Source organism: Octopus bimaculoides, chromosome 30 (genome assembly GCF_046866305.1).
Source record: "Octopus bimaculoides isolate indiv1 chromosome 30, ASM4686630v1, whole genome shotgun sequence".
In the NCBI taxonomy this organism is placed as follows: domain Eukaryota; kingdom Metazoa; phylum Mollusca; class Cephalopoda; order Octopoda; family Octopodidae; genus Octopus; species Octopus bimaculoides.
Window position 1 is genome coordinate 3,715,596 of NC_142957.1, and position 13,846 is coordinate 3,729,441.

Consider the following 13,846-nt stretch of genomic DNA (forward strand, 5'->3'; position numbering starts at 1 on the left):
CCACCCTCTCTCCTCTCTTCCTCTCCCCTCCCATACCCATCTTCCCCCTCTCTTACATCCACCTTCCCCTTCTCCCTCCTCGTCAACACCCCCTCATAAGCTCATCCCACCACACCCCAACACACTCCTACTCTACCTTCCCACTCCACCCCATCCAATTCCTTACACCCACCACCCACCCCTACCCACATACCCCACCCTACCCACATACCCCTACCTCTACCCCATACTCCACCCATGCCTTCCCCACCTCCCAACACCCTCACATCACACCACACCAATACCCTTGCATCACACCACGCACACCACACCAATACCCTCGCATCACACCACGCACACACTACAACTGACCAACTACTTTCTCCCTTTCTCCCTTCCCCCATTTTCACACAACATACGTCAAGATCACCAGCAGTCTACCTCCCACACACAGCCCCTCGTTCCCGATCACCGTTTGTTATCTCCCCCTTTCTTAGCTCTCCTGAAATAAGAATTTCTAACTTCCGGTCAGTCATTGTTATGATCGGCCATTATTATGATTGACCGTTGACTGAACACTATTCAATTTTTTTTCTCCGTGTTTTTCTCCTTGTCTCCGTATTCTTTCTGTTGAAGAGCGTAGCTCGAAACGTCAAAGACTTTCCGTATTCCCGAGCGTCATACTAATATATACTTTTGTTATTTACACCACCTGTCCTCGTCTGTTGTTATTTTTTGTATATTCTCCCATATATATATATGTGTGTGTGTGTGTGTGTGTGTGTGTATGTATGTATGTATATATATATATATATATGTATATATGTATATATACATATAAATGTATCTATATAATCTAATAATAGGATAAAGTCTTTATAAGAATTTATCAAGTATTTAGCGTGAAAAAACCTCATAAGGGGGAAAAAACATCATTTATTCCCTACAAATATGTTTATATTTATTAATTTATATAAGGGCATTACTATACAATAATGCCTCACGCTAAGAGGGACTCTAAAAGTCAAACTACCATAATAAACACATTTTTACCGAACTCGAGGCAATGCAAATCTTAAAGCTAACCCCCTAAAAACTTTTAACTTAACGGTAATCATGATTTCATAATACACTTAACCCATTTCTAATAATAAAGAAACAGGTAAAGTGACTTATGTCCATCCCTGTACATATATATATATATATATATATATATATATATATACCGGAGTAAGCACATGAAATGTGCAACAAGGTGGAAAAAAGAGTACTCAAATACCAGAGGTAGAGTAATATGCTTTATTTAAAAGCAGCAGAAATATAACAAAAAAAACCGTTACTCTGAGTTTCACGTTCCCGTTCATCGGACAGTTAAACTGTCCGATGAACGGGAACGTGAAACTCAGAGTAACGGTTTTTTCGTTATATTTCTGTTGCTTTTAAATAAAGTATATATATATATATATATATATATATATATATATAATAGTTATCGCCAAACCAACATGGCAGTCCCAAAATTAGGACGAAAGCTGCCGTGAATTAGCTCCAACAAGCCATCGCCTCTAGCTAGCTATGTGACACACGAAACCTGTGTCCTTTATAACCTTCGAACAGGGGAGGTCAGCAGCTTCCCCTTGCTGGTTTGGCCTTTAGAGAGACTTAGAAATATTAATAACTATATATATATATATATATATATATATATATGTATCCACTTTACTCTTTACCCTCTTTTAGTTTGTTTCAATCATCTGTATCTAGTTCTCTCCCTTCTCGCCCCTTCTTTGTATCTTAGCGGTCTCCTTCTTTTTTTCCTTTTTCTCATCCCGTCACGTTTCCCTTTATCTTTATCTAATTCTCTCCCCTTCCTCCTGCTTTCTCGTCTCACTAACTCCCACCTTTTCTAAACATTGTTTATATCCTCAATAACCTGACACATAACCTCTGGAGATGATAAGAAAGTTCATTCAGTCTCTGGACTACATTGAATATTATGCTTTACTTAAACCACAGGTGAGATATAATTAATACCCCTTTCACACCATTTACTAGTTTCTATCTGATTTATTCGATAAACCTTACAACTTTGTTGTTATTCACAATTCTTTAAGTCAACTCCTGTATAACGGGATTCATTTTCGCGGCAAATATTCGTTTCCTCAGAAAGGGATATTTTCCAACGAAATTTTTTACAAATACCTTTCAGATGGTGAACTCGATTATATTGGAGTTGGCTGTGTTCGTTTGTTTCGGAGGAGTTTCGAAAACTTCACCCCGATCGATTTTGTTTTCTCAAACTCACAGAAAGATAAATCGCATTCTCTCCTGATGTCTCCATAAATTTGCTGGCATCCGGTATTCGGAGCTTTCAACGAGTAGCACTTGTTTGTAGATTACGCTTATATTGGAATTCAATGTAAAATCAAAAGAAAAAACATTGGTGAGCACGCACACATACATGTTTTGCCACGTAACCCTTCTTTCATACGTTATACCTTATATAATATAAGGGGAAAAGGTGGCGAGCTGGCAGACTCGTTAGCACGCCGGACGACCTGCTTAGCGGTATTTCGTCTGTCGCTACGTTCTGTGTTCAAATTGCGCCGCGGTCGATGTAATCCACCAGTCCCTTCCCCCAAATTTCAGGCCTTGCGCCTATATAGTAAAAAGGTTATATAAAGGGATGAGGAAAAAGGAGTAATAGGTACTACTAAAGCAGAGTGGTCCCCAACGCGCAGTCGCGCGTCCGCGCTAGCTAGTCGTGAGTGGTCGATCCTAATCCAAACCCTAACTCTAATCCTAACCCTAAACGCGTATTCATTTGCACACGCGGGTTAGGGTTAGGATTGGCCACTCACGACTAGCTAGCGCGGACGCGCGACTGCGCGTTCGGAAACGCTCAGTCGCGCGTCCGCACTAGCTAGTCGTAAGTAGTCGATCCTACAAGCGTGAGTGCGTGTATGCAAATGAATACATGTGCGCGTGCGCGCTCTTTTACGGCTGAAATGGCTGACTATCAAAAATACTTTTTTTTGTAAACAAATATAATAATTAAACAAAAATCTTTTTTAAACAAAGTAAATTTTTTAAAAATTAAATTGTTTTTCTAAACAACATATACATACATATATACACATGCATTATATATACATATGTACATACATATAAATATTTACCTACATATATATACATACATATATATACATACATACATATATACACATATATACATACATATATACACATATATACATACATATATACACATATATATACATATATACACATATATATACATACATATACATATATATACATACATACATATATACATACATATATACATACACCTATAGACATACATACCTATATACATAGGCATACATATGTATATACATATATAAACATATATACATACATATATTTATATATATACATATATATATTTCCATACATATATACGCATATATATATATATAGGCGTAGGTGTGGCTGTGTGGTAAGTAGCTTCCTTACCAACCACATGGTCCCGGGTTCAGTCCCACTGCGTGGCATCTTGGGCAAATGTCTTCTACTATAGCCTCGGGCCGACCAAAACCTTGTGAGTGGATTTGGTAGATGGAAACTGAAAGAAGCCCGTCGTATATATGTATATGTATATATATATGTGTGTGTCTGTGTTTGTCCCCCCCAACATCGCTTGACAACCGATGCTGGTGTGTTTATATCCCCATAACTTAGCGGTTCGGCAAAAGAGACCAATAGAATAAGTACTCGGCTTCCAAAGAATAAGTCCTGGGGTCGATTTGCTCGACTAAAGGCGGTGCTCCAGCATGGCCACAGTCAAAAGACTGAAACAAGTAAAATAGTAATATATATATATATATATAATTATGTGTATTTCTTCTATCTTAATGAATAAAATTTCTTTTGATAGAATAAATGGGTTAATAGAAACCAATGTAGCAAAGAACACAAAATAACTGTGGTTAGCTCCTGTTTTTAAGGCAGGAACTCCTTGAAATTTTGGGTATTTGAGTATATTTAAGAATTTAAGGATTGGAGAAAACGCATGTTATAATTGCATACTTTATTCCTACATATGTTTCAAAGGATTACAACCTGTGTGATCCATAGGGATCTTTGATATTAAAATTGTAACCTTCTCATCAGGGAAAGCATGGGAATCATCTTAAACGTAAGACATTATGACCGATTATGAAAACAATAGATGGATAAGGTTATGACTTGATTCATTTGAAAAAAACCGTTAGAGAATTGGACGCTGCCGGATAGTGGGTTGGACAACACATACCAATCAATGTGTAAGAGCGTACATGCATACATAAATACACATACACAAACACACACATATACATGCATACTGATACACACACACACACATATACATGCATATATGCGCATATACACATACATACACATGTGCACCCGTATATACATATGTATACATATATATACACATATATACACACACACAAACATATATACATATACATACACACCTATATATATACACACACTCATACGTCCACATTTATACATATGCACATACGTACCTACGCATATACAAATATACACATGTGTGTGTGTCCCCATATACACACATGTATCCATCTACATATACACACATGTATAAATAGAAATATATTCATGCACATACACATAGCTATACATCTACGCCTATTACCTAATCAAATAAACAGGTTTGTATATACATATACATACATGAATACATACGCAAACACACGTATGCACATACATACATACATGCAAATACATATACATATACATGTATACACATACACACATGTGCACATACATATACATACATAAACACACATACACGCATACATACATAAATACATACACACACATATACATATAGAAATATGCACTTACATACAGAACTTAATAACGTATATATATATATGATTTTATACAAATACATACACAATTATACATGCTTACATATACGTAGATTTGTACACATATACACACATATCTAAATAAATATATGTATATATATATATATATATATACTTACAAACATACATACAGCCCCCCCACACATACATACACATGCACACATATCCATACACATACATACATATATACATACACATACACACACATACAGATACATACACAGACACACACACATATATATATATATACACACACACACACATACATATATACATATATATATATATATGTATATATATATATATATATATATATATATATATACATACATACACATGTGTGCGTGCATATACACATGCATACACATGTGGACACGCACACTCACATAAACTTGTATACGCAATCATATACACACATTTATATTTACACATACATAAACATCTAAACGTTAACTTATATTTTTTTTTTAAATAAAAATAAAGATAAAAAGTACATCTACACAAATATGCTCCCATACATATTCACAAGTACATTCATATTTGAATATATAAACAAACCTATGTTTTAATAAATACATTTTTACACAAAAATATCCATACATCCCAAAAATCATACGTAAATGCATATTTATATATTTAAAAAAAATAATATTGATAAGAGTCAGAACAAGGGTAAGAGTGAAATTATATATATATATACATACATATATATATGTATATACGTATATATATATATATATATATATATATATATATATATATATATATATATATATATATATATATATATATATATATGTATATATGTATACATATACACATATATACATATATATATACATATATACATACATATGGTCATACATGTAAATATATACCTATATATATATAATACATATATACACATATATATATACATATATACACATATATATACATATATATATATATATATATATATATATATATATATATATATATATATATATATATATATACATACGTATATATACCTACATATATATGCATATATATATAGAAAAAGAGAAGGGATAATATATAAATACACATATATACATATGTATATACACGTACATATACGTATATATATATATCTATATATGTAAATACATATATATATATATATATACATACATACATACATACATACATACATATATATATACATATATATATGTAAATACATATATACACTACTGTTCATAGTGGCCCTTCTGGACATGCCCACGGTCACTGGGAGAGCCACTGTCACTAGCTACGCTGATGACACAAAACTATCTCAGGCCATAAAGAATCCTGATGATATTGTAAGCCTACAGAATGACCTAAATGCAATATATGAGTGGGCAGAGCAAAATAATATGCAGTTCAATGCGGAAAAATTTCAAGTACTGCGCTACAAGGCTACAAGTGCCTCCCAACTGGCATACACAGGACCTGGAGGTACTGCAATCCCAGAACCACAAGCCGTGAGAGACCTGGGCATCAACATGTGTAGTGATGCATCATTTCACATGCATATTGTCAAGTCAACAGCAAAGTGCAGACAACTGGCGGGGTGGATACTGAGGACATTCCGTACAAGGGATCAAAAAGTCATGTTGACTCTATGGAAGACATTTGTCCTGAGCCGCCTAGACTATTGCTCTCAGTTGTGGTCACCACACAGTATCAAACGGACAGCAGAACTCGAGGCAATTCAGCGGCACTATACAAAAAAGATCGCCACAGTCCAACAGATGAACTACAGGGAGCGACTGAAGGCACTAGGTCTCTACTCCCTGGAACGCAGGTGAGAGAGATATGTAATAATATACATATGGAAAATACTGGAAGGACTGGTGCCAAACTTTGGCATCAAGTACTACAGGAATGCCCGCACGGGTCGCCACTGCATGGTGCCAAAGGTGCCGTCCACTGCTTCTCACATAAGAACAAGATACTGCAGCAGCCTCGGTTTCAGGGGCCCTCAGCTCTTCAATGCCCTGCCAAAACTTTTGAGAGACCTGCAAGACACGGATGTGGAGGTCTTCAAGACAAAACTCGACGCTTTCCTCTCCACGATACCACACGAACCAATGGCTTGAAATGAGACACAGTTTAGGGCAGCGATGTCAAATTCTCTTATACACCAGATGTGCCATGAAAACTCTTGATTGGACTATATCAGGTGCAGGAGAAGAGCCATACAAGGAACGTAAAGAGAGCAAAGCATAAAGACAGAAAATCACGATGGTGCTCCAGCATGACCACAGCCACTTGGCTGAAACCCATAAATAAATAAATAAAATACATACATATATATATATATATATATATATATATATATATATATATACATGTGTGTGTATATATATATATATATATATATATATGTAAATACATATATATCATCATCATCATCATCATCATCATCATCATCATCATCATCGTTTAACGTCCGCTTTCCATGCTAGCATGGGTTGGACGATTTGACTGAGGACTGGTGAAACCAGATGGCTACACCAGGCTCCAATCTGATTTGTCAGAGTTTCTACGGCTGGATGCCCTTCCTAACGCCAACCACTCAGAGAGTGTAGTGGGTGCTTTTACGTGTTACCCGCACGAAGGCCAGTCAGGCGGTACTGGCAACGGCCACGCTCAAGATGGTGTATTTTATGTGCCACCTGCACAAGAGCCAGTCCAGGGGCAATGGCAACGATCTCGCTCGAAAATCCTACGAAGGCCAGTCAGGCAGTACTGGCAATGGCCACGCTCAAAATGGTGTATTTTATGTGCTACCCGCACAAGAGCCAGTCCAGGGGCGCTGGAAACGATCTCGCTCGAAAGTCCTTAGACATGCCGCGGGCACAAGTACCAGAAAGGCGATGCTGGGCACAGGTGCCATCACAAATTCGCTTTCGCTTGCCCCAATAAGTCTTCGCAAGCTGAGTTTCGTGTCCAATCTAACTCAATTTCAATTTCACTTGCCTGAACAGGTTTTCGCAAGTGGAGTTTAGTGTCCAATGAAGGAAGGTACGCCTAAGTGGACTGGCTGAGGTCTTAGATTTAGATCTCACTTGGCTTGCTGGGTTTTCTCACGCACAGCATTTGACAGAGTATCTACAGCTGGATGCCCTTCCTAAACGCCAACCACTCAGAGAGTGTAGTGGGTGCTTTTACATGCCATCGGCATGAAGGCCAGTCAGTCGGTACTGGCAACAGCCATATATATATATATATATATATATATACATATATATATATATATATATATATATATATATATATATATATATATATATATATATATATATACATACATACATATATATATATATATATATATATATATATATATATATATATATATATACATGTGTATGTATGTATATATATATATATATATATATATATATATATATATATATATATATATATACATGCATATATATATATACATGTGTATACATACAAATATACATATATATAAATAGTTATATAGATGGATTGGTAGATAAATAGAAAGGAAGATAGATAATTAGTAGAAGTCGCAAAGTGACTTAAGTACTGAAAGTTTCACATGCATGTACTAATTTGCATACGAGCGCATGCGCACATGTATTCATCTGCATACGCGCACTCACACACGCACTTGTTGTACGATCGACTACTCACGACTAGCTAGCGTGGGTGCTCGTTGGGGACCACTCTGCTTTAGTAGTACCGGAGTAATATTTACTGCATTTTATACTTGGAGAAAAAAATGCATTTTCCCCAAATGTTCACTTCATTAGAAAAACTGTATCAGCTTTTGTAAATGCATTAAAAATACTATAACATAATCTGAACATTATTTCAGAAATAATCTCCGTTCTCTTGCAGCATATAAAAGACAAATTTAGGTGAGGCGAAATGAGGTAAGTTTGTTGCTGCAGTTCTTCAGAATTACATTTGAAATCAGATTCATATGCATCAATATCCATCCTTACACATTCGAATAATCAGAAATGTAAGAAGAATATAAAATATCTAGAGTAAATTGAAAAAGAATATGAAATTAACAGAATTTGACCAAATAAAAAATCTCAGCATAAAGTTTTCTCTGTAGCTTTTTCACGATCTTCAGTCCCATTGCATGGCATCTTGGGCAAATGTCTTCAATCGTAACCTCAGGACAACCAAAGTGGATTTGGTAGATGGAAACTGATAGAAGCCTGTCGTATGTGTATTTGTACATATGTGTGTGTGTCATTGTGTCTGTGTTTGTCTCGCCCATCACCAACAAAGGGACTGATAGAATAAGTAGTAGGGTTTATAAAATGAAATAATTCCTCCAAAGCAATGCTCCAGCATGTCCACAGTCAAATGACTAAAACAAGTAAAAGAAAGAATATCGGCAAAATGAAATACCTCGTTTCAGTTAGACTGCGATCATGCTGGAGCACTCACTGCCTTGAAGAATTTTAGTCCAACGAAATCGATCCTAGTGCTTTAAGCTTGGTGCTTATTCTGTAGGTTGCTTTTCCTGAACTGCCAAGTTTCAGGGACATAAACACCCCACCAAACACACACACATATTTATATATATTAAAAGTGTGGAAGGCCGATCCATGGGATAACCTTAGGTTTCCCATCCATAAAGGGTTTAGGTTTATGGTATATTGTCAGATCCTTGGAGGAGGAAATACCTCACTACTCAAAGGTAACAATTGGGATCGTCTGCCTTAGCTATCAACTTCCAGCTGTGCCACCATCTTGTGGACCCTAAAAGGCGAGCAGGAACCTCCTGAAATGTAAATGTAGTCTGTAAATCTCCATTCTGCTGTTGTTGCCGTCGGGGGAACTGCCATTGTTGTTAATGTTGTTAACTGTGGCGAGGGTGGCGGCATTGCTGGTTCTGGTCCCATATCTATGGCTGCTACTGTTTCTACCAGTGGTATTGCAAGGGCTTGCTAGTACTTTGGCTTCCTAGACAACCCCTTTGATTTCGTAGTGCTCCTCCCCCACCGTGCATCTGTTGCAATCCATGCATGAACATCCTGCCTCTACCCATTGCCTATGGGCACTAACTACAATGCTCTTAATATTGGGGACACAGCTGAAAGAGACTCTAACATTGTACCTGTTGAAAATGGGCCCGTACCAATGGGAGCTGGTGAAATGCTTATCTATTAATTTAATGAATATTCTACCTACAGGCATTTTTGTGTTAAGAGAGAGAGGGGGTTGCAAACCAAATGGTATTTCTGTGATGCTTCCTTCTGTGGCTGTTGGGTTTCCGGCATGTAGGAGGTGTGGTCCCTAAATCCACTGGCAGCTAGAGCCTTGTTATAGTAAGGGGCTGCTGCTTAAAATTAGTCTCAATTTCCTGCAAGACTCTCTCTATTTCTCTCTCTCTCTCTCTCTCTCTCTATATATATATATATATATATATATATATATATATATAGAGAGAGAGAGAGAGAGAGAGAGAGAGAGATTCTAGTAATCCAGTAGTACTCATAAAAAAGCTCCTTAATGTATCATTCTACAAAACCTAGAATAAATAGTATGATACAAAAGAAAACCGTGTTTATATATATAGCCATTAAGAAAATGGAGAGGATACAAAAACGACATACATCAGCCAGTAGACATTCTAGTATGTCTCTTTATTCCAAAGTTATTAGAAGAATACATACACATGTAATAACCATTGTATTACATACACGTGTACTAATATTACAGAAAAGAGTAAAAGATCAGGTTGTTAGTAGGTACTAGTTCCTTATGGCCATTTCTGCCAAGAGACAACGAAATCCTCCATGCCATGTCCATCTTCTCAGTGTTCTGCAGGGATGGGCAGATAACGTTTGGATGATGAATGTGCCTCTAGGCTTCTTCAGAGGGTCTAAGTGGTTGAGAGGGTTAATACATATAAGAAAATGTTAACAACAAGTACAAAGTGCTTGTATTTTTGAAAGGGCAGTAAAAAGAATCGGAGCAAACATGAGGATGTTAGTGAAGCACAACTTATTAAAATTATTTGGGTATAAGAAGAGGAATAAGCCACTTGTGGATAGGTGAATATAGTCGTTCTCAGGAGGAGTTATTTCAGGAAGGATGAATTTAGGCAGTACTTCTTTCCCTAGACCTGAAATGAGTACCATTCTAATGCGGAATTAATTAGCTAGAAATACTCTCTATCTCCAGCCCCTTGTAAAATAGAAATGAAAGGGATCCATAGGTAAAATATGATTGCGAAACCCTGCTATAGTAGAAGACACATGCAGTGGGACTGAACCTCAAGACTTCATCATCATTTAGCGTCTGTTGTCCATGCTGGTGTGGGTTGGATGGTTTGACCAGAGCTGGGATGCTGAGGGGCTGCACCAAACTCTAGTTTGATTTGGCATGGTTTCTACAGCTGGATGCCCTCCCTGATGCCAACCACTCCAAGAGTGTAACGGGTGCTTTTACGTTCCACTGGCACGAATGCCAGTTGCATTACACCAGTATCTGCTACAGCTATGATTTCACTTGGCTTGATGGGTCTTCTTCTCAATCACAGCATATAACTAAAGGTCTCGCTCATTTGCCATTGTCTGTGTGACACCCAACACTCAATAGCTGCTTTTTTTACATACCACTGGCATCGGTCACATTGCCTCCAGAAGGCCCAATACTCAAAATGTGCTTTTTTACATGCCACTGGCACATGTGCCAGTTACGTGACACCAGCATCCGCTATGATTATGTTTACACCTGGCTTGACAGGTCCAAACAGCTTCACCTGTGTTATTATTTATATAATCATTACATCTGAGTCTACATCTAATTAATTCTTATGGTAGTTAAAGTCACTGTTTTATTAACAAAATCTGCTTGTCTCAACCTTGAGTTCTTATCTAAAACCCATTTTATTTATTAATTTTTTTTCTGCAGTCCTGCAATTATACACTGACCGAGAAAGATGATCCTCCGTCCATCCTACCAACTACTCTCTGCTCTACGTCACATACCCAGCTACCCAACAGTCTTACCCAGAGTGCTAGTTTCAACCCGCTGCCCAGTTTCGGTAACAGTGAATCCAGAAAATGGTTTGGTTGATGAGCAATTGTCTGTGAGTGTTTCTGGTTTGAAACCTGAAGAAAATGTCACAGTCAGTGCCACAATGGAACAGAGCTCAAAGAAAAGAGAATCCATTTTCAGGTCTTTCGGACATTTCAATGCTTCAGTTGACGAATGTGTTAATCTGGTCACTGATCCATGTTTAGCGGGAACTTACACTGGAATTGATCCCATGGGATTATTTTGGAGTATGACTCAAGTAGTTGGAAAACATGGTAGAATTAGGACTCATGACGCCACCAAAACTTTGGATTGCACTGTGATGGTCCACCCTGGTCATATCTCACAGCATTCTGAGTTTACTTCTGATATAAAACCATTAGCAACCAAGTTGGTTCGACGATCGTTTTTGAGATCTGGTGTCCGCAAAATCACAGTTAACCACGGAAGACTTCGGGGTAGTTTATTCATACCAAGTGATGAAACAACCAACAGACAACGACGACGATATCCTGCTGTGATAGATCTGTTTGGTAGCACTGGTTCTTTGATAGAATCCAGAGGTGCTTTGTTAGCATCCCATGGATTTATTACTTTAAGTTTGGCCTATTTTGCTTATAAAGACTTACCTTCAGTCGTCACTGAGGTTGATTTTGAATATTTCGAAGAGGCTATTGAGTGGCTTATTAACCATGAGCAAGTTTCCAGTGAGAATGGTATAGGTGTTTTAGGGACATCTCTAGGAGGAATAATAGCTCTATACATAGCGAAACAGTGTCCACAAGTAAGCGCTGTTATAAGTATTAACGCTTCGCCAGCCTTCTTTGTTTTTAGCATCCGCCATAATGGTAAACAGCTTCCAAGCTCTTCTCTGGACTATGGCAGTTTTAAAGTGAAAGATGATGGGAGTTTATTGGCATTGTGGAAAGTAGATGAATCTAAACTGTTTTATTTCGATGAGACTTGTCATAGCAAAGTATTGTTTCTTATTAGCGGTGATGACCAGGTGGTTTATACAAGTGACTATTACCTCTGGTTTGACAAGTTAACACCAACCAAGAGAAAAGATGTTGAATTTATTATGTATGAGGGTGCGGGTCACCTTTTGGAACCCCCATACACCCCTCTGTTTCACACTTGTTATACTGCTTTGTATGGCCGTCCAACTGTATTTGGGGGTTATCCTCGACCACATGCTGAAGCACAAGAAAAGTCCTGGTTAAAGATCAGGGAATTTTTTGCTGAAAATCTATAAAAATTTCAACAGTGATTTGATAGTGTAGTTTATATTTGTGATAACGAGATCAATAATGGTTATAAGGCAGCAAGCTGCCAGAACTGGTGGTGCTCGGGGCAAAATGCTTGACAGCATTTTGTCTGTCAGTATGTTCTGAGTTCAAATTCCATCAAGGTTGGCTTTACGTCTCTTCCTTTTGGGATTGCTAAAATAAGTACCAGTTGAACACGGATCAGTGTAATTGACTCATCCCCTCCTCTCATCGTCTGATATTGCTGGCCTTGTACCAAAGATTGAAATCGATATTAATGATTGCAATGAGGATGAGAATCAGATGATGACTATTTTACAACAATTATAATGTTTTTAATTATGAAATAAAGACACATTTATATTGTTGACTCTTTTCTTACCAAATTTTTTTTGTAATTAACTGCCTTTCATTTTATTTCTCTTTTTTTTTATTTTGAAAATGAAGAATTTAGTAAAATAACATTGTCATCATCAGACGGATGTTTGGAACTTTGTATTGTAGAAGTAGATGTGGTTTCTGACAGCTTGGCATCAAACTGGTTAGATGGAAAGTTCTGGAAATTAAAACATATGACTAAGATATTTCTATTGAAAT

The 13,846-nt window shown here is 37.0% G+C and overlaps 1 protein-coding gene across 4 annotated transcripts in view; it reads left to right on the plus strand.

Annotated features, from left to right (window-relative positions):
* LOC106867080 (acyl-coenzyme A amino acid N-acyltransferase 1) overlaps nucleotides 1-13,617 on the plus strand; it is a 224,087-nt gene extending 210,470 nt beyond the window's left edge. Inside the window, exons 1-3 of one of the 4 annotated variants that reach the window (XM_089346180.1) lie at nucleotides 1,692-1,995; nucleotides 8,814-8,848; nucleotides 11,856-13,617. In XM_089346180.1, the coding sequence (XP_089202306.1) occupies nucleotides 11,884-13,236 (1,353 nt within the window). In that variant the 5' untranslated portion in view covers nucleotides 1,692-1,995; nucleotides 8,814-8,848; nucleotides 11,856-11,883 and the 3' untranslated portion in view covers nucleotides 13,237-13,617. Of the gene's footprint in view, nucleotides 1-1,691; nucleotides 1,996-8,813; nucleotides 8,849-11,855 lie in introns of those variants that run through there. The other 3 variants (XM_089346181.1, XM_089346182.1, XM_089346183.1) reach the window with 3 other exon arrangements.
* The last annotated feature ends 229 nt before the right edge of the window (nucleotides 13,618-13,846 follow it).